This window comes from Manis pentadactyla, chromosome 12, assembly GCF_030020395.1.
Source record: "Manis pentadactyla isolate mManPen7 chromosome 12, mManPen7.hap1, whole genome shotgun sequence".
Classification (NCBI taxonomy): Eukaryota; Metazoa; Chordata; class Mammalia; order Pholidota; family Manidae; genus Manis; species Manis pentadactyla.
In genome coordinates this window covers 14,454,777-14,475,843 of record NC_080030.1, presented here as the reverse complement: position 1 = coordinate 14,475,843, position 21,067 = coordinate 14,454,777, and the positions used below count along the sequence as shown (strand labels likewise).

At 54.4% G+C, this 21,067-nt stretch overlaps 1 protein-coding gene across 8 annotated transcripts; it reads right to left on the bottom strand.

The window, feature by feature from the left end:
- Positions 1-1,766: 1,766 nt before the first annotated feature.
- On the bottom strand, positions 1,767-20,139 carry TYK2 (tyrosine kinase 2). 8 transcript variants are annotated; one of them, XM_036903186.2, is made up of 25 exons: positions 20,016-20,118; positions 19,020-19,213; positions 18,525-18,740; positions 15,792-15,915; positions 15,518-15,665; positions 15,003-15,166; positions 12,979-13,345; positions 12,346-12,549; positions 12,109-12,266; positions 10,494-10,602; positions 10,219-10,408; positions 10,035-10,138; positions 9,739-9,921; positions 9,569-9,656; positions 8,533-8,660; positions 7,554-7,689; positions 7,316-7,470; positions 6,408-6,558; positions 5,868-5,965; positions 5,398-5,590; positions 5,008-5,126; positions 4,470-4,642; positions 4,134-4,251; positions 3,081-3,191; positions 1,767-2,995 (listed from the first exon to the last, which is right to left on the bottom strand). In XM_036903186.2, exons 3-25 carry the CDS (start codon positions 18,718-18,720, stop codon positions 2,861-2,863), a joined length of 3,552 nt encoding a protein of 1,183 aa, XP_036759081.2. In that variant the 5' UTR covers positions 18,721-18,740; positions 19,020-19,213; positions 20,016-20,118; the 3' UTR covers positions 1,767-2,860. The 8 variants fall into 8 exon arrangements, 6 of the variants coding, with proteins under 6 accessions (XP_036759081.2, XP_036759090.2, XP_036759061.2 ...); XM_036903195.2 differs by lacking the exon at positions 20,016-20,118 and adding an exon at positions 19,715-20,006; XM_036903166.2 differs by lacking the exon at positions 19,020-19,213 and having other exon boundaries at positions 20,016-20,139.
- Between the last annotated feature and the right edge of the window lie 928 nt (positions 20,140-21,067).

Genomic DNA, 21,067 nt, shown 5'->3' with positions numbered 1-21,067 from the left:
GCCACTTCACATTTGCAAAAGACCTACAGGAGGACCTGTTTTCTCTAACGGAAACAAAGCCGGGTGGGGGGTGGGGAGTGAAAGTAGCGATCTGGGTGGTTTTACAGCTAACTGTTAGACAGAGGAAAGACGGAGTAAATTCAGCAACCTGGTAATTGTAGAATCTAGGGGGTCTCTGTACTATTCTTCCAGTGCTTCCCTGAAATGTTTGCAATTTTTCAGAATAAAATGTTGAAAAATTGAAACTGCTTCCCTGATGGATCTGGGTGGCTGCTCATGGTGTCGCCAGAGGGGCAGGCTGATCCTCAGTACCTCCTGCTGAAAAGGCACAATCCAAAAAAAAATCAGAAACCTGATCATGGGTTGGTCAAGTGAGGACAGAGGGATGAATTCAATTGTACCATAAGGTTGACATCAGGCTAATAAGCTCTACATGAGGAATAACCTAGTTTCTTCAACAAATATGTTGCAAGTGGTTTAACAAAAAAGAAAGAGGAACCCGGAACTTAAAAGAATCTGTCACCAACCAAAAGCAGTTTGGTGTTTTTATTTGAACAAACTGTAAACAAACACACACCAAATACTTAAGAGACAATTGGGGGAATCTAGACACTCAACCAGCGACGCAGTAATATTGAGCAATTACTAAGCTTTTTAGGTGTGATAGTGATGTTACAGTTAGGGTTTGTGGTTATGTCTTTTCAGAATACATATGGAAGTTTTTACAGGTCAGATGATACAGTATCTGGGATTTGTTTCCAAATTATCCAGTGGCAGGAGTAGGGGTGGGGATAGAGCTGAAATGAGTCTGGTCGCGGGTGTTGGAAATTATTGATGTTGGCTGTTGGTTAACTACAAGTTCATTACATTATTTTCCCTTACTTTGCATATGCTTGTCCAGAATGAAAGTTTCTTAAATAGTAGCTGCACAAGACTGAGCCAAGATAATTTTGAAAAGATAAAATAAAAAATAAGAGAGACCTGCCCTGTAAATATATTCTCGTGGCAACATCCTTCAGCAAGCAGATGGTCTATTACCAGTCTATTACAGCTGCAGGCAGCTACTACCCTTCGGAATCTGTCCTACAGATACCCTTGAACATGGGTGAAATGACACACATAAGACAGTTACTCACTTTAGCAGCAGCATGGGCATGGCAAAGGGTTGGGAATGACTACATGAACCCCAGTCGGGTGCAGACGTTGGGGATATGTCAGTGCTGGACTACAACACAGCCATAAAACAGAACAAGAAAATGCTGTATGCCTGGATTTACGGGGCCATCTCCAAGACCTATTACGTGGCAAAAAAGAAAAAAAAAAGGAAAAGCTACAGATTAGAGCTCCATAGAGTAGTGAGCGCACGCTACTATTTTTGCAAAAGATGGGAAAGCGTATGTGCCCAAATCTCTCTGTATGTGGATAAGAAGTGTCTCTGGAAGCAAATGATATTTATGGCCTCGGGGGAGATAACAGTGGTGCTTATGGACAGAGAAGGGACTTATTTTATTGCTTATGTCAATATTACCTAGCCAAAAAATAAAGATTTATAATTATAAATTATAATGAGTATTTAATTTTGAGAACTGTTATAAAAAGCAAATGTAACTACAAAAGTGTAGCACTGTCTGGGCAGGAGGGCTGCAATGCACGTGGTCTTAAGTCCTATGGGTAAGATAATTATTTAAATGTCTTTCACAATGTGGCTGATGCATAACCTGGCTCAAGTACACGTGTTAAGTAGAAACACGTTGGCAAACACCAGATTATGAATAATATCAAATATTTATTAAGCACTTGTTCACACATTTCCCTGTGAAGCGTTTGACATCCACAACCTCATGAGCTCTTTACATTAGTCCTGTGAGGTAGCAAGCATGACCATCCTCAGCTTGGGGTTGAGAACTGAGGCCCATAGAGGGGGAGCCACTTGCCTGAAGTCACACAGGGAGGAAAGGGAGAAACTGGCATGGAGTCTTACCTACATGCCATGTGCCTCCCTGCAATAAATCCTTTGTTAGTATACTTAATGAGCAGTGTTTGAGGATCCTGTGTTCCAAGCACTGGTCTAACTGCTAGCTGGTGATTTAGATGTGAGCAGAGGTTGAATAATTGAATCTGGCTTCTGCAGCATGCATCTTGTTCTAGCTACAGCCCCCGGGAGAACAGACTCTTGCAGAAGAGGGACCCAAGGACCACTGCTTCCAGCATTGGACATATGAGTTTATTCCCAGCTGGTGGAAATGACAAGACCCAAGGGTGGGAGCTGGGCAAGGTGAAAAGATTCAAGGGCCTGATTAGCTCCTTGCTTGTCCCTCAAGGGCCTGTGTCCAGCTCATGACCATGGACAATGCTATGGTTGAATGTTTGTGTCCTTCAAAATTCCTATGCTGAAATCCTAATGCCCAATGTGATGGTATATGGAGGTGGGCCTTTGGGAGGTGCTCAGGTCGAGGGTGGGGCCCTCCCGAATGGGATTAGTGCCCACATAAAAGAGACCCCAGAGAGCTTCCAGACCCCCTTCCACCATGTGAAGACACAGCGAGAAGGACAGACTATGAACCAGGAAGAGGGCCTTCACCAAAACAAGACCCTGATCGTGGACTTCCAGCCTCCAGAGCCATGAGAAATAAATGTCTGTTGTTTATAAGCCACCCAATCTGCACTACTGTCACAGCAGCCCAAATGGACTGAGACAGAAGAAAAGCCAGTTCACAGAGGTGGCATTTCCAGATAGGAGTAAGGCACACAGGTGATGAGGCTGGCCTCTTCCTCGGGTCCCTCTTAGATGAGGGAGCGGGAGGCCCTCTTAGTGACCGCCTGCTCCAGTCCCCAGGGCCGAGCCGCTGGTGGGTGGGCTTCAGCACACGCTGAACACTGAAGGGGGCTGGCCTTGGTACTTCTCGTGGGCCATCTTGAGGATGGGTATGAGGTTCTGGAAGGTGGGGCGGAATGAGGCGTCGGCCTCCCAGCAGTTCTTCATCAGGACGTAGATCTGGGGAACAAAAAACCAGCGTTGCGGTTGCTGCTCTCTCTGTGGTCTGCTGGTGGCAGCAGGGGGAGGGCAGGGAGGTGCTCACCTCACAGGGACATTTCTCCGGCCGAGGCAGCCTCTCCCCTCGTTCCAGCACCTCGGTGAGCCTCAGCACCGTCATCTGTCCCTGTGTGAGGCCGATGAGCTCGATGAATTTCTACAGAAGAAACAGGACTTTTTTGCAGGAGTTCTGAACCCACTATCACTTGTCAGCTGCATAACTTTGGACTTAGGACGTCACCCCTCTGCACCTCAGTTTTCTCATCACTAAAATGATGTGGTAACAATACTACCATTGGAACTATTATGAAAATTACATAAACTAAGACAGGGATATCTTGGAGGTATCACAAGTTCAGTTCCAGATGGCTGCAAAAAGCAAGTATCACATTAAAGCAAATCAGATGAATTTTTTTTGTTCCCCAGTGCCTATAAAGGTTATGTTCACATTATACTGTAGTCTATTAGGAACAGAACAGCATTGTCTTAAAGAACAATATATATACCTCAATTAAAAAATACTTTCTTGCTAAAAAAATGCTAATCATCAACTGAGCTTTCAGCAAATCATAACCACCCACCACAGACCGCCATCACAAACATAATAATAAGAAAGTTTGGAATATCACAGGAAATACAGGGTTGGACATGTGAACCAAGCTGGGCCAATCAGAGAAAGGCTTGAATTATGCTGCAAAGAGGGCCCTGGGTCCCCTCAGCTGAGGGGGATGCGTGCTTGGAGGGCTGGGTGGGAGGGGCCACTGTTGCCACAACAAAGGGAGGGAGGGCCTGTCTGAGACATGCTACCACAGAGAACAGGGAGAGATGGAGAAAATGGAATACCTGATAACACCTGAGGGTCTAGATCAAGCCATGCCCACTGTCTCTCCTGGAGTTTGCAAACGGCAGAATAAACTATCCCTATTTGAGTTGGGTTTGTGTTACAATCAGAGCCTCCTGCACTGCAAGAGGCCCAATGTGCAGGTCGTGATGTAAGACTCACATGGACTAGGCACCTGCTAAGGTGGAGCACTGGGAACTGAACGCATGCCTTTCTAACTCCTCGAGTGCGCGTTGTGGGCGCAGGCTTGGCTCTTACCGAAGGAGGGCTCTGGCTGGAGTCACAGTAGGTCAGGAGCTCATACATGGTGACTCCAAAAGACCAGACGTCAGATGAATAGTAGAACTTACATTCCTTTAGGCACTCTGGGGCGTACCTGCAGAGACGGGACACTCAGGTGCTGGGCCAGACCAGGCTAAAAGCCTTCCCTGGGGCTTCGGAGCTCTCTGGCCCAATGAGAGCCCCAACCCTGAAGGGAGGGGCAGTCTCACTGGGCCCAGGACCTGCCATCTGAGAGCCCAGCATCTGTGTCCTCCACCCTGTCTGCTCCAGCTAACCCTGGCACCCCCCTCCGGGTGGGTCCCGCCTGATCACCAGAACACGGGGCTGTCCCCATCCTCTCGCACGCAGTAGTACTCATGGCCTTCAGGCACAGCCTTGGCTAGGCCAAAGTCCCCGATCTTGACCAGCCTGTCGTTGTCCAGCAACACGTTGCGGGCAGCCAGGTCGCGATGGATGTAGTGCTGTGCGTGCAGGTAGGCCATGCCCTGGAGGCGGAGCGGGTCAGGATCAGGGGTCAGGGGCAGGCCTGAGGAGCTGTGATCAGTTTGGCTGCGGGACAGTCAGGTCAGGCCTGCGCGGACCAGGCAGGAGAGCGGGAAGGATGGCAGGTGGGGCAGAGCAGAAGGAAGCAGAGGGGGACAGCGGGGGCGGGGCGATGCTCTCCGTCCTAGAGGCCGGGCGAATCCGGAGGGACCGGCGTGGGTGGGGCCCGATGCAAAGCTGAATAGGCACGGATGCAGGGAAGCCAGCTCAGGGGCGGGCCAAGCCGGCGAGCAGGCGGGGTGGGACCTTCAGGCCTGGCCTAGGAGGAGGGGACAGGCTCTGGGAGCAGGGGCGCGGGGCGGCCCACCTCGCAGATCTGCTGGGCGAAGAGCAGAAGCTGGGCCAGCCCGACGCTGTGCCGGGGCAGGTAGTCTCGGAGGCTGCCCAGAGGCACGTACTCCATGACGAGCTGCACGGATTTCTCGCCTGGCGCGGGACAGGGGCGACCCGTGCGGACGACAGAGGCAGGGGTGGGCTCTGAGCCCTGCGGCTCCCCACCCCAAGGTGGGCAGGGGACACTAAGACTCGCCCACACTAGGCCCAGCTCTCAGGTGGGACAGACCGTGGCGAAGGTCTGAAGGTGGCTGCCGCCCATCCCGGCGCCCGCGGCTGGACGGAGGCCGACCACAAACTGCGCCCCCCCCCCCCCCCGGGACTGAGAGGCCCTGAGTGGCCCGGGCCTTCCGGCCCCGCCCACCTTGATCCCCGCAGCAGCCCTTGTACTTGACGATGTGCTCGTGGTACAGCGTGCGCAGGATGTCGATCTCCCGCCTCCAGCCCCTGCGAAGCTGGGGCCCGCAGCCAGCCTTGAGGGCCTTGACGGCCACCATCTCGCCAGTGCCGTCGTTGGTCGGGTCGTAGCAGTACAGGCTGACCTTGCCAAAGTGGCCCTGGCCGGAGCACGCGGGAGGGTCGGATCCACCCGCGGCTCCCTAGGCCGCGCCTCCGGGCAGGTGGGTTTGGAAGATCCTACCCAGGCCCCACCAACTCCGCGCTGGAGGGTCTCCTTGGACCCTAGGCTCTCCTTTCAATTTCCCTGGGCCTCCCTTGAACATGAGGGTCTTGTAGGCCAAGTTCCACCCACATCTCCCGAATTAGACCCAAACCCTTTCTCCTACCAGGTGGAAGCACCGAGGCCCCGCCCCATCCTCCGAGCCCCACCCTCACCTCGCCCAGATCCCGGATCTTCTTCAAATAGCGCTTATGGAAAACCGTGGGGTCTGACGCTGGCGAGTCCAGGTTCACCGCCAAGACGTCAACGAGATCTGGAAGAGCCACAGTGGATGAGCCCGGACCCCCTGCTGCTTTCCCCAGCAGGCCCACACTTGGGGTCACAGAAAGCGGGTGCCTGCTCCCCGAGCATCTGATCCCAGAGATAAGGAAACATTTGCAACACCTGGAAAATTCCACTTCTTACCCAACATGCAGAGTTGGCTGCATCAAAAGCGATACCTGGGATGTTCTGAGATTGGGTAAAGGGCAAACTTTCCATCAAGGGAGAAACAAATAACTAGGGTCTAATTCACCTTAAGAGCTGTAACTCCCTCCAAACCAAGTATTAAAGCGCTTGGCTTCTACACGCTCTTAAGTACATTAGACATCCGCACACACGGGGTCGATGCAGAGACTGGGAGCGCCATGCCTGTGTCAGCGGGGACCCGAGCCCCCTCCCGGTCCCCCAGAGTCCCAGCATTGGGCGGGGCTCACTCTGGGGCTGCAGCCTAGTGAGGTCCCGCAGGATGGTACGGAAAGACGGCCGCTGTGCCGGCTCGTAGGTCAGGCATTGACTGGTGAGCGTTGCCAGGTCTGGGCAAGAGGGCTCCGGCAGCTGGTGCTGCTTCTGGTAGAAGCGCTCTTTCTGTGGGGAAGGGGAGCCAGGGGAGTCAGTGTCCCTTCCCCCAAGTCCTCTTCTCCCAAAGGCAGAGTCAGGCTTAGAGAGCGAAGGACTGGACTACGTAGGTCCTTGCTCTTGTGATTCCCATTTTACAGATAAGGCCACTGAAGGTTGCAAAGCGAAGCAGACTTAGCCAGCCACCACTGCAGTCAGTGCTGACTTTGAGCAAGACCTGCTGATTCTGCTGTGTGGACGCATCGCACACGTGGCCCTTCCTGCCCTGGCTTCCACCCACCTCTGCCCCCAGCTCATCTCTCTGTCTCCAGCAAGCTTTTGCAGACTGTACCTCCCAGAAGGCACTAAAGCCTCTGGGCCTTTGCACATGCTGTGCTCTTTGCTTAGGCCCTTCCTAGCCTGGGTCCCTGCAATATTTCTGTACTTAAGATTAAAACCTGCTCAAGGGAAGCCTTGCCTGATCCTTCAGCTGGTTCAGGGACATCCTCTGGGACCCTCTCTCCACCCCAGCCTGTGCTTTTCCCCATCATTGCCCTGGTCACTCTGCTTAAAACTGAAGCATGCTGATTATATGCTGTGTGCCACAACAACCTTATGAAGTAGGTACTATAGTTAACCCCAAGTGACAGATGACCTGACAGAGCCCCAAAGAGATGGTGCAATGTGAGGCCAGAGGGAAGGCAGCTTTGGCCCAGAATGTGCCCATGGACTTCTTGAAGTTGCCAGGCCCCTCTGTGGGAAATACCTCGGGGGCCCCTGGACATACCTCAGAGGGGCCACGGCCCTGCAGGGGGGCCTCCCCGTCGAAGCAGATCTCCAGCAGAGTGGCACCAAAGCCCCACTTGTCAGCCGCAGTGCTTAGGCTATTGGCCCCACCAGACAGGCACTCGGGCGCTGTCCAGGGGATCCGCTCTACCCGCTCTGGGGGCCAGGGTCAGATGTCACCAAGGATGAAAGGAGTAGGGAAAGCCCGGCCCCATGCCCAGCCCCATCCTGGTCTTTACCCTCCCTGGAGAGGACGTTCAGACCCACGCCGGGGTCACTCAGCTTGATGAATGGGCTGGTGCCTTCTGCCAGCCCCAGCCGTGCCAGCAGGATATTCCGCCCACACACATTTCCATGAACCAGGCTCTTATCTTCCTGGGGAGGGGTGGAAAGGGGCCGTGGCCACTAGGGGATTGTAAACCCCGACCCAACCCTGGTTCTCACAGGGACAGCCCATGTGAAAAAGACACGCATAGTCATTCCTAGGACCCTGATACATTGTCATCGTGAGCAGGCAGCTCTGGGTGCCCAGTGAGTATTTTCTGTTCTCTCAGAGCTGGTGGCCAAGGCGCTCGTCCAGGGACAAAAGGCCAGAGGACCTGACTGTTGTCCTCAAATCCATGCCAGGCATGCTGCTGCCCCAGGGCCTTTGCACTAGCTGTTCTCTACACCTGGAATGTGCTTCCCCCGGACACCCTCTCGGCTCCCCCTCTCCCTTCCAGGCCACCTTAGTGAGGCCTTCCCCCACCCATGTATTTAAAAAGTCACCTCTTTCCCAACTGCAGCAACTCCTTATCTGCCCCCTGGCTTTGTTTTTCATGGTTCTTACTACCTTCTAACTTATTAAACAATGTACTTAATATTTCTCTCATTCGTTCTTCCCAACTAAAATGCCAGATCCTGGAGAATAGACTTCTGTTTTATCCTCAGGTCTGTCCTTAGAGCCTTGGCCACAGAGGGGATGCTCTGAAAAGTGGGGTGACTGGACCAGGAGGGGCTAAGGGTGAATGGGCCCCCAGGGCTTCAGATACCAGGGGGCAGAGTTTGCTATTCTTCCCTAGGGGAGATGGGAGCCCCAGGAGTGTGTGAGCAGAGGAGGTCCGTGGAAAGATCTCCCAGGGCCAGCGTGTGGATTGAGGAACGGGTCAGACCTCCACAGCCAAAGCTGAGGCCACCCTGGCCTCCCCACCCACCCGGCCCCTCCCACAGGCCACACACCAGGTAGCTGAGGGCGCTGGCCAGCTGCTGGGCCACCACCACCTTCCAGGCCACAGGCACGTGGCCCCTCTCCCGCCGCAGCCACACATCCAGGGGCCCACGCTCCACGAACTCCGTCACCATGATGTCTGCAAAGGCCCAGCCGCTGCAGGGGACACCCGCCTGCCCCCGCCCTCCAGGGTGCCAGGGCTGGGGCCGGGGCTGTGGGTAGGGAAGGTGAGGGGGCATTTGGGAGGGACTGGGGAGAGGAGAAATGCAGGATGGAGCACAGGCCGAGGTGTATGCAGGGTAAGACAGAGGTGAGTATGGGCATCTGGGTGCAGAGGGGGGCTGGGGCACATGGGAGGCTGATGTTTAAATGGCCACGATGAGGATGGACACGGGGCAACGGGGCGTGGGTGCAGACGAGAGGAGGTGTGGAGCCTGAGGCTGGGCATAAGTGCCGTTAGGGTCCCCTGAGCAGGGGTGCTCATGGGGTGGGAGGTAAGCAAAGTAAGGGTTAAGCCATGGTTGGGGGGAAGGCAGGAGATGGACACATGGGCTGGCAGGGGTTACCCACACAAGGAGTTTTGGGGTATACACAGGGTAGGGGTAGAGGTGGGGGTAGAACAGGGGCTGAGATCTGGAGGACTGGGGCACCCATCAGGGCTGGGGTCTGCAGGGGTCACAGTGCCAATGGGTTAGAGGGGAGACAGGGGCTGGGCTGTAGAGGGGTTTAGATGATATCTGGAATGTGGAAAGCAGTGGGGAGTCAGGGTGTTGGTTGAGGGTTGGGGTGTAGCCAGCCAGGGATCAGGGTACAGATAATGGTCAAGGTGTAGCCAGGGGTTGGGGTATAGGATGAGGGTCAAGGTATAGCCAGGTGTTAGGGTAGAGTTGAGCTGAATAGTCAGACTGGGATGTAGTGAGGGGTCAGGATGCAGATCAAGGGTCAGCATGTAGTTGGGGTAAGGATGCAGCTGCTTGGGGGGTACCCGGGGTGGGCATAAGTGGGAGTCGGCCTGTAAACAGGGGTGGTTGAGATGGGCCCACTCACTCTCAGAGCCATGCACGCAGACGCCATGCATGAAGGCCAGGTGCACATGGGAGACCTGGCTCATGAGACTGGCTGTCTCATAGAAGGCCTGTGGGGACAGGGCAGGGCAGGTGACTACAGACCCTGCGCCGCCCCTCCTCTTGCCCCGTCCCCTGGCTGAGCTCACTTACCAGGGCAATGTCGTGATGGCTGGGGTCCAGCACCTTGAGTACCACTCGCAGTTCTTGCCCGCGGCCCCCGCTGGGCAAGGGGGAGTCCCCACCGTCTGCCCTGCCCTCCTTGGGGCTTTGGCCCCCCACTCGCAAGAGGCCTTCATACACGTTGGTCCTGGTGCCCTGGCCCAGGTGGGACAGCTGGGGGAACATGCATGGAACATCTCCATGACAACAGCACCAGGCTGCCCTCCCCAGGGCCCAGCGGGGGAGGGGGGGTGGTCGGAGGGGCAGGGGCAGCCAGCTGCACGCACCTGGGTGATGTCGTCCTGGCAGATCCGGTGGAAGCTGAGCTGGCTGAGGTTAAGTGGCCTGGTGTTGGCCCGAGGTCCCCGCATGATGATGAGATTGGAGATTTCTGTGAGGAGAAGTCAAGTTAGGAGGGCTGGCATGGAGGGCGCGGGGAGATGCCATCCCCACCCCACGGCCCCTGCATACCTCCTGGCTGTGGCAGGCAGCAGCGGTGCAAGGAGAAGCAGTCGTTGCCGGTCCGCAGCGAGCAGCCTTGCAGGGCAGCCCGCAGCTCCCGCGCGCTGGGGAAGGACCGGTCCCAGCCCTCTAGCCTGAAGACCCCAGCCTGCAGCTCGATGGGGAACCTGCGCAGACGCAAGCACCCGGCGCCAGGTGCCTGGGGAGGGTGGCAGGGGCGGTGAGCAGAGGTCCAGGCAGGGAGCGTGCCCAGACCCAGCCCAGGACCCCTGCCCCAGGCCCACCTGGTCGCGCTGTGCCACCGTGAGGATGAGGCGGCTGAGGTGGCTGGTGCTCCAGTGGATGAGGTAGAGGCCATCCTCGGGCTGCAGCTTGGCCAGCACGAATGGCTCCCTGCAGGGGACAAGGGGGCACTGTCAGGGCACCTGGGGTCATGGCTGGACCTATGCAAGGCCACAAAGAACCAAAAAACCTGCCCAGAGGGGAACACTCCCCACTGGGACAAGATAACAAAGCCAACAGGCCCAGACACCTACACGCATGTGGCTCACATAGTGCTATGGACTCAACGTCTGTCCCCCCAGATTCACATGCTGAAATCCTAACCCCCAAGGGGAAGGTGTTTGGAGGTGGGGCCTTTGGGAGTTGGTTAGGTTCTGAGGGTGCAGCTGTCATGAATGGGATCAGTGTCCTTATAGCAGAAACCCCAGAGAGCTCCCTCAACCCATCCGCCGGGTATGGACATGGTGAGAAGATACCATCTATGAACCAGGAAGCAGGCTCTCACCAGACACCAGATCTACCAGCACTTTGACCTTAGACTTGCAGCCTCCAGAACTGTGAACAATAAATGTCTGTTGTTTCAAGGCCCCCTAGTCAGTGGTATTCTGTCCCAGCCCATATGGATGGACTAAGACACACACTGACGTGACCCACAGACCCCTGTATGGGTGGCACACACTTAGCTGTGATGTGGCACGGCCATGGCCCTCAAGAGATGGAACAGCTTGCCCTCCCCTGGTGTAGAGAAGAGGCTCAGAGGATCAGACCTTGGAGACACCCCCAGGGACCAGTCCCAGGCGGTCACAGACAGGATAGGAGACATTCAGGCACAGGGATAATGACCAGACAAGCTGACAGTCACCAACCCCAACCTGGCGGCATGCAGGATGGCCACACACACGTCTGATGACCACCTCACATTCTCCACCCCACATGTCCCAACAGAATTGCTTAGACAGTGACTCACAATTATTGGGACACACACCTGCAGGCTGGAAATTCCCACAGATATAGTGGAATGGCCGTGAGAGCTTGTGCAACATGCAGCCTCACAGAAATCACCTGTCCCGCCACATGAGAAAACAGGCGCTGATGATTTTATACAGTTACTGGAGCAGTGGTGCAACCACCCCCTACATAGCTGTTAAACACCCAGATGTGCAGGGTGACAGTCCCAAATGCAGGTGCTCCTTAGACACACCTGCACCACTGCAAGTGCATCTCCCATTACTCCTGGTGTGCACACCCACGCACGCAATGACATGCACACACACACACACACACACACTGTGGTATGAGTGGATACTGGCACACATGTACACATTACATGCTTGTACACATGTGCTCACATGTACACACTACATGTACATGGCAGTTACATGTACACACTAAATGCTTGTACACATGTGCTCACATGTGCAAACACATTAAGACAGGGGCACCTGTACCTGCATGTGCCCTCTCACACAAGTGAACACACACACTCACACACAGAGACACAAATGCACATAGACACACACACACACCTCGTTCAAGCCCCGCAGACCCTGTGGCTCATGGTCTTGCCAGCAGCCCCCACCTTGGCCCTTGGCAGCACCTGCCCTGCCCGGCACTCACATCAGGGGCCCATGGATGCCGTCCTGGATGCTCATCACCAGCCGTGGAGGGGCCACCTCGTGGCACAGGTAGTGGCTTGAGTCGGCTGTCAGGCGGAAATAGCCATCCACCAGCGACACCAAGGACAGGGCTGCAGCCCGGGAAGGCAGGGTCAGCTCCTGCAGGCCAGGGGACGTCAGGCAGGCACCGCAGGCCAGGGGTGCCCCCCCCCCACAATGCCCCAGCCCCCAGCCCCACCAGGCACTTGTCCTGACAGTGCACGCTGACGTGGCGTTCTTTCAGCACCACGTGAGTGATGTCCCGGAAGTCACAGAAGTCAGTCCACGGTGCCTCCTGAGGCCTGTCTGCTGGCTGGCTGCCCACCTCTTGGGCCTTAGCTTTCTTCCCAAATGGGCCAGCATGGCAATTTCGGCTGCTGTCCCTGCCATCACCACGGGGACCCTGGAAACCAGCAGGTGGGGTGGGTGGAAGGAGCAACGCCATACCTACATTGTCTCCACACATTCCCCCCAGGGAAAGGCAGGAGCTGGAGGCACCAGGGATGCTTCTTAGGCATCCCTCCTGGAGCCGGGGGTCACAGGAAGGACAGAGGATCCGCCCTCAAGAGACACAGGCCAGAAGTCAGAACCTCGAGGAGGAAAGTCTCTACCCTTCTCACCACAAGAGGTGAAGACCCCAGAAACCAGGTCCCTGGGGGACAAACAGAGGACACCTCCCAGGAAACAGACCCCAGGAGACAGACGGACACCTTCCAGAGCCACGTGGGGAAAGAGCTCACGGCAGCCACCCTCAGAGACCGTGGCCAAGGCTAAACAGGAGCTCCCGCCCGGCCCTCCCCGGACCCGCGGACAGAAGAGGCATCTTGCTCACCTCTGCCTCCATCTGCCGCCACTGGATACCACCGGTGCCCGTCACCAGCACCTCATGGGTGGGGGCTCTGGCGGCGGACTCGGGCTGGGGCTCCGGAGGGGCCCGGCTGCTGTCCCGGATGTAGCAGGGCTCCCCCTCGGCCCGGGCCAGCGGCTCCAGGTGGCACACGGGCACGCACTCTGTGCCGAAGCGGGGCGCCAGCTGCTCTAGTGTGGCCAGGTACTTGACCATGATGACCTGCTGGGAGAGGCGGCCTGGCTGGAAGGTCCGCAGGAACCTGCGGAAGATGCTCCGTAGGCGCAACCGGGTCAGCGCATTGTGCTGCTGGATCTGCAGGCGGAAGGAGCGTGGGATGCAGTCCTTGAAGCTGTGGGGACAGCCAGTGGCGGGGGGAAGGGGGCAGGAGGGGGGCTGGTCAGGAGCTTGGGGCGCAGACTCCGCTGGGTGACATGGGGCGAGTGGCTTAACCTCTCTGAACCTCAGCCGCCTTGTCCAGAAAACAGGCAGGCTGTCGTGAAGGTGGAAAGGTGGAACACGGTAAGGGGCCGGCACAGGGAACCCGATGGTTTTGGGGTCAAGGGCACAGAACCCCAGAAGAGGCTGAAATCCCAGCTCTTGGGCAACTTCCTGAAGCTCCAAAGGGCTCTGTCTTCTCATCCATAAAATGGGATCACACAGTGGCCACCTCTCAGGCTGATGAGAGAATCAGGACTAGTGACTGGCATGTGATAAGGACTACCTGTCAGGTGTTACTATTATTGAAATCACTATTGCTTATATCATTAATATTATGAATAGCAATAAAAGGCACAGCTCTGGGAGGCCCCTCTGTTCCTTACAAAGCCCATCCCTTCTTCTGCTGCCTGCCCCTCACCTGACCCCCAGTACAGCCCACAGATTTCTGAGCTTCAGTCTCCATATCCTAAGCCTTGTCTCCCACCCCTTGAGCAGAGAGATCCTAATGCCTGAGGTTGTAGCCACCTTCTGCTCCTACTTCCAAGCTTTCCAGGGCTCCCTAGCATCCTCAGGAAAAAGGCCCCCTGACTAGTGCCGGCTGACTCCCACTCTCAGGCAATTGTACTCCAAGTTCATTTCCCCCAGAAACAGGCCTTGCCTCCTACTGCCTCTGGGCCTTTGTATATGTTATTTCCTTTGTCTAGAATGCTTTGCCAACACACTTCAAAACTGAAAAAAGCCAATTCAACCTTCAGGCACTAGCAGAAATGTCACTTGACCTGATCTCCAAGCTATTCAGCTTCCCAGCGCCCTGGGCTTCACTGTCCCAGCCCTAGTCCTCCAGAGAGATAACATCATAGGGACCAAAAAAAATACGTGCTTTAAGAAGAACCACTGGTCCTAAAAGACCCATTTCTCCTGCTGCCCCCTCCCAGCAGTGTGCCCAGACTGCCCCAACCCTCAGTGCAATAGAGGTGAGCATAGCTGGCCCCCAGATCCACTCCCCAGCCTCCTGCCTCCTTTTATCCCTCCCTTGAATTCTATGCAGTTCACCAAACTCACTCGATTCCAAACCACACTTCTGCCAACATATCAGGGAGGCCCCAGGGCCTTTGCAATGGCTGTTCCTTCTGTATAGAATGCTCTTCCAGGTACTCCCTGATATTCCTTCAATATTTGAATTTGAACGTCACCTTCTCAGTGAGGAATTCCCAGACTACCCAATTTTAAATTACACACTCCTCCCTCCCTGACACTCCCCTTCTTCTTCTTTCTGCTTAAGTTTTCCTTGTTGCATTTATTACCATCTGAAACACTGGACCTTTTATATTTGTATTGTTTATTGCCTGTCTCCTCCACCAGATGTGAGCTCCAGGAAGGCAGGGGTTTCTGTGACTTGCTTACTGTGGTGTCCTCAACACCCAGAACTAGTGCCAGCATACAGCAGATGCTCAATAAATGTTTGTTGAATAAATGAAGGCATGGCAGTCTGGAACATCTACCCTGACTCCCAAATGTCCAGGGATTTCCACCCACTTACAAAGCGTCCCCACCCATATCCCAGACACCTGATTTTCTTGGCCACCTTCTCCAGGGGAACACCGTGGCAGACAGCAAAGTGGCAGAGGTGCAGAAAGGCCATGCCCAGACTCTCGTTCTTAAAGTGGTGGATCTCTTCTTCATTTGACAGCTCCCACAGTGATGCCACATCATTTACAAACTCATGCTTGCCCTGGAGATGGGGGAACCGGGCAGAAAGGGAGGCATGAGAGCCTATTCACTACCCAGCTTCTGGCCACTTTGGGGACAGAAGGGTCCCTGCATTTTCTGGTAAGGCCAATATTCAGCAAGCATGCCTCGTCTGTCTAAACCCAGGCCTGTGGCAGACATCACTAATCAATCACAGCCTTCTTTCCAATGCAATCCTAAGAGTCTCAGAACCCTTTGGTTCAGGCAGCCAAAGAATCCCAGATGGCATGAGTTGAAACCTATTAGCTATAGTGAATTGGGAGGAAAGGGGGGTGCTCTTCAACTGTCCCTAAGCCCCCCACAAATCATCCAGCCTTCCTAGCTCTGCTCACACCTGCTCAAAGAGGTACTCAAAGGAGGCTGGGTCTAGGAGTTGCACCCCCTGCTCTGCCTGTTCTGAGGAAGCCTCGGTCCCTGGGGGTGCACAGCGATACACAGCCGGCTCCTGAGGATTCATGCCATGCCAGTTCCGGAAATAAAACCTGCAGGAAGGCAGAGGGCATAACTGGGGCTTATCATGGACCCAGATGAGCTCTAGGAAGGTGGAGTGATGGGAAGGGATAGGACAGAACAAAAGGGGACAAGCCTTTCAGGAGGCCTTCACTTACCTCATACGGAAGTACAATGTCAGGCTTATGTCTCTGGAGACCTCCAGGACATGGTTTGGGGGCAGCCAGACCTGGGCCTGAGCATCGAAGAGGGCAAAGAGATTGAAGCAGGGAGGAGTGATGCCTGGAATGGGGAGAAAGGAGGTCAGGAGTCAGTGTCTACTGCCATCTCCCCTGTGGACCCCCAGACCCACTGTCTCCCCTCCCTGAGCCTCCTCCCCTGTTGACAAGAGGACAATGCAATATGTTGACCATGCTGTGGCCTCACAGGGGACTACATCTCCAAGACTCCTTTGCAACTGGGATGGGGCCATTGCGCTAGCTTCTGGCCAACAGGATGTGGGCAGAAGAGACGCACAGGTTTCCAGGCCTGGAAATAAACCGTCTTGCCATCTTCCCTGGCCCAGGTATGTTGCAGACCCCTTGTGTTGGTGGTGAAGCTACAAGATAGAGATGAACCATCTGACCTATGTTAGATTTGAGGTAAACCTTCATTGTCTTGACCCAGGAAAATCTGGGGGAATGACTGTTACTCCAACTAAAGCTATCCTAAACTGACTAATACAACTCTACAAACAGCTGGCTCTTTGGCTGGTCTCCCCTGAACTCCAGCCCAAGAAATATCCAACTACCTCCCAGCTGTCTCCCACTGGACATCACAAGCCCCCTTAGACATGACTTGTTCCAAACAGATCTCATCTGAGGCCCCCAAACCTGCCCCTTCTCTACCCAGTTCTTTCAGCCAGGACTTGGTTCTCATCCTCAACTCCTCTTCCCTGCTCTCCCCCACATCAGATCAGTTATGAGTCCTGCTCTCTGGGGTCCACCCACTCCCTTCCAATCAAAGCTCGGCCCTAGTCCAGCCCCCAGATGCACTGTCACTCCCAGCTGCCCAAGACAGCTTTTATACACATCACTTAAAAATTCTATCTAAAATCTAAAATAGTCCATTCAGGATAACTTATAATCATTTAAGTACGAGCCACCAGAAATAAGGAAATAAAATTTGGCAAGTATAATTGAAGCCCCTGCCTACATCCACCTCCTTTCCCCTCTCCTACAGAGGTAACCACATTCCTGAACTAGAGTTTATAATATTCTCTATGAGCTAGTCTTGAATATTATACTCTAAATACAGTATTATATTATACTATAGGTGTCCTTCTGCAATTTGCTTTTTCATACTATGATAGCTTTTAAAGCTTCACATGTGTTGTGTGTAACATCAGTTAAGTTCCCTTTCCCTGGCTGTACAGCATTCCAGTGCTCAACCCTACGACAAAATCCCTGTAGAGGAACTCTGAGATGGTCTCCCATTCTTCACTAAGATAAATGAGGCAGTTCTGAACATTCTCATATGTGTCTCCTGGAACACATGAACTGAGTGTTTGTAGAGTCATATCTAAGAGTAGGAACTGTGTGGCCCCAAGCAATGTATATTTCAATGTTGTTAGATGATACCAATCTCCAAAGTCACTATATCCAAGTATACTGCCTCCCACAGAAGGAGAATGCCTCCCTGAGGGACAGCTTCTTAAAGAACCAATCTGTTTCACTCTCTGGCTTAAACTTTCTATGGCTCCCCATTGCCTTTGAGAAGCCCAACTCCCTCAGCATGGAAAAGCCATGACTTGGACCCTGACAATTACCCACTGGTTTCAATTCCTACTTCCCCTTCTAAATTCTTGAAACTGACACTCCAGTTACTCTAAAAGTCTTTACTTCCTATAAAGGATCAAGCTGTCTGAGCCTTCTGCACACACCGTTCCCCCTGCCAGACATGTTTTTACATCACCCAGCATGCCTGTGTGAGTTCTTTAAGAATCAGCCATTGATGGGAAAGAACCAGGTGTTGAAGAAATCCACTGTTAGGATCCCATCCAGTTGCAGGGAATGGGATTTAAGAGTACTTCCCGGAGGAAGGGGCATGTAAGCCAGGTCCCCTTGGACAGACCTCCTCTGGCAGAAGAAATTACACTTCTGAGCACCTCCCTTGCAGGCTCTCAGCCACTGCATGGTTCCACTGCTCTCAGGACAAAGTCTAAACTCTTCCCTCTGGCACTGAAGGCACTACAGATCTGGCCCTGGATACCCTCTCCCCTGTCATCTCCTACCTGATGGTCTCCTCCAGCCTCATCTTCCCACCCCTGCCCTCACCCACTACAGTCTGTTCCCCCACAGCAGCCAGAGAGCACCTGTACCTGTGACCCCTAAGTCAAGTCCAGTCACTCCCCTCCTCAGCTCACAGTCCTCTGTGGCTCCCACCTCACTTGCAGTAAAATCCAAAGTCTTCCCTGAGGACTTTGCTCAACCTGCCCAGTCACCTCCCTGCCCTCCCCTCCTCCTGTTTCCTGTTGCCTCACTCTGCTTCAGCCTCCTGTCCTCACTCTTCCTAGCAAGCTCCACCTCAGGGCCTTTGCATGTGCTATTCCCTCTGCCCAGTGCCATCTTCCCTGAGATATTCCTGCAACTCTCTCTCTTATTACCTGAAATTTTAAATTTCTCTCCATCATTTATCCTGCCCTCCTACATGGTTTTCTTATTTATTGTGTTTCCTGCTGATTTTCTCATTGGAATACCACCTCTACAAAGGCACTGACTTGAGACTGGCACATGGTGGTTGCTCACTCAATTCTGCTGAATGAATGGACAGATGGATGGTGGGATGGACAGGGCCCAGCTGCTGCCCGCACCTCCACCCCCCACCCCATGGAGCCCATGCCCCAGACTCACCGACTTTGTGTGCAATGTGGATGCAGACCTCCTCTGCAGTCAGTGTGGCCTCGCTGAAGGTGACCCAGGGCTCCCCCCCACCAGGGCCAGCCCAGTGCAGAAGGACCTTCAGACCACCTCTGGTGGCCAGGGGCTGAGTTTCATCTTCATCGGGCTTGCTGGCCCTGGTGGCGGGCCTCCGGTGCCACAGTGGCATGCTCTTGACAGCTGGCTTGGCTGAGAAGGGACAGTCCATCAGCCCCAGGGCCTTGGCCCGGAGGGCCCTTTCATCAGCTCAACCTTCCACCTGTCCAGGCTCAGGCCTGAGGGGAATATTCTGGACCCTCCTCATCATGCAAACTTACAGACCCAATTCCCCTCCCTGAGCCTGTTTTCACATGTTTGATGGAAGTTGGGGGATGCATCCCCACCTATTAGATTGTTATGGACAATAATAACACTGAACCCCTTTGTTGAACAAATTTGCACCAATATAACAATCTGTTCTGAACCCACCTTCCCAAAATAATCAGGCAGGCAGGTGTGGGCCTGGGGGCAAATCCTGGCTCTCCCTGTGTCAGTTCAGGCAAGTCACTTGGCCACACCCAGCCTCAGTTTCCCCATGTGGAAAATGGAGATGCTCAGAGCATTGCCATGAAATGGGTGTGACATTTCAACGCAGTCCTGCATGTTACACGCTCAGCACAGACCTTGATACAAGGCATGAAAAAATAACCAATATGACAAAAACAAGAATAAAATCATTATTGCTCGTTATATCATCCTGATTGTTTTTCTCTGAGGCTGATTCCTCCCTCCCACATCCACCCTCATGAGCGACCCCAAGCCCTGATTACTGCCCTCCACCCAGCCTAGAAAGGTTGTATTGAGCTCTCTCTGCCCAATGTAGCTCCGAGATTTTTCCAGAGCCAGGCCCAGTGTCTCCTGGGAAAGGCCGTCAGGCATTCCTCCACACATGTTGCTGCTTTAAGACAAACAGTGATGTGAAGCAGAAAATGTTCTAACAGCACAATGTCGGATCTCTTAGGAATCAGCTCCTCTCTGGGCCTGTTTCCTTATCTGGAGAATGGGCACGCAGCAACCTCTCCCTTAAAGAGATGCTGGGAGGACTCAACGACATGAGACAGGGACAGGGGGCTGCACAGGGCCTGGCAAGCAGTCAGCGCCTGGTGAATGGTCGCTGTGATTACCTATTAACGTCTGAGAAAAGATCGTGGATTCGGCCTTTGGGGTGTCCATCTCCCCCCTCCTCGATCCCACTGGGCTCAGACCCAGCTTTGAAGATGGGGTCGGGGTGAGGTCTGCAAGGCTCCAAACCCCGCGGGCAGGGGCAGGCGCAGCGATATGCGCCCACAGGGCATCAACCAGTCCCGAGGCAGCGGGTGCTTCTATCCACCTGCCAAACACAGCCAGTCCCCGCGCCTTTGGCCGATCGCATCCTTCCTGCTGACCTCCCAGGGGCGCCCCCTCCTCGCCCCACTCCAGACTCACCCTTGCCCGGGAACTCAGGCTCTAACCCGGGACCCCGCCCCGCTGCCGCCGGCAGCAACCATCTCATCGCCACCGAGACGCCGCCTCCCATTGGCAGCCTGAAACGGTCACACTCACTGGCTGAATTCCGTCTCCACACCCCGTAGCTATTGGTGTTTCGCTGGAACGGAGACGCTCCTATTGGTCTCCGGCTTCACAGTTTTGCTCAACCACGATTGGCTAAGTAGTCCCCACACCGGCGTCAGCGATTGGCTGGCTTGGCGTGGGCGGAGACGCGGAAGGGGCGGACTAGCACGCGAGAGAGGATCCATCCGCGGCGCAGCGATCACTCTTGCCCACCGGGACGGTGGGTCCAAGTGACTCTTTGTCCCTGAACTGGGTGCAAGCCCCTTGTCCTCACCTGGCTATCAAGGCTGCAGTCAGCCGCCATTCACGCCTCCAACCCCCTGCCATGTGTCTCCCGATTACATCTTGCCTCTCTGCCCTTGTCTCTGCCTGGCCATCTCCGCCTCGCTGGCTGAGACCTCCCGGCCCCCGACTTTTCTACTGGAGGCATTTCTGGCTCACCTACTCGCATCCCTGTCCTGATCACCTACTCGCATCCCTGTCCTGATCACCTGCAACCCTGTCCTGGGAAACTCCCTTGCTATCAAGTTAGCAGCTTGGAAGTCCTCACAGATCTGAGTTCAAATCCCCCCCACAAATCGTTGTAGTTTACTGAGAAGACTAGGCACTGGGCGTTTTGCAAACATTATCTCATTTGATCTTGGCAGCAGTCTTCTGGGGGTGCCTATTAGCCCCATATCTCAGAGAAAGAAACTGAGGCACAAACAGGTGACAGAGACCCTCTCCTTGACCAAGCTTATCTGAGCCCTCTTCTTGACTGTCCCTCGATCTTGGCCTGGGTCCTGTCTGTGGCCTCATCGGTACACTCCCAGCAAAGACACCTTCTAAGTCAACCCCTTTATCTTTGATACCTTATCAAGTTTCTCCTCGCCCACCTTTGATGTATGAGTGGGTGACCACTCTTAAGCAAGAATACTGGTAGGTCA

What these genes read in the sequence shown, in the direction of transcription:
- TYK2 (XM_036903166.2), bottom strand. Translation starts at nt 20,106, where the DNA reads ATGGGAGGCGGCGTCTCGGTGGCGATGAGATGGTTGCTGCCGGCGGCA. An exon ending in ACTGTCAGGACAAGTGCCTG is followed by an intron (nt 12,267 to 12,345) that starts GTGGGGCTGGGG and finishes CCTGGCCTGCAG; the next exon opens with GAGCTGACCCTGCCTTCCCG. An exon ending in CCAGCCAGAGCCCTCCTTCG is followed by an intron (nt 3,192 to 4,133) that starts GTAAGAGCCAAG and finishes TTTCTTCTGTAG; the next exon opens with AAATTCATCGAGCTCATCGG.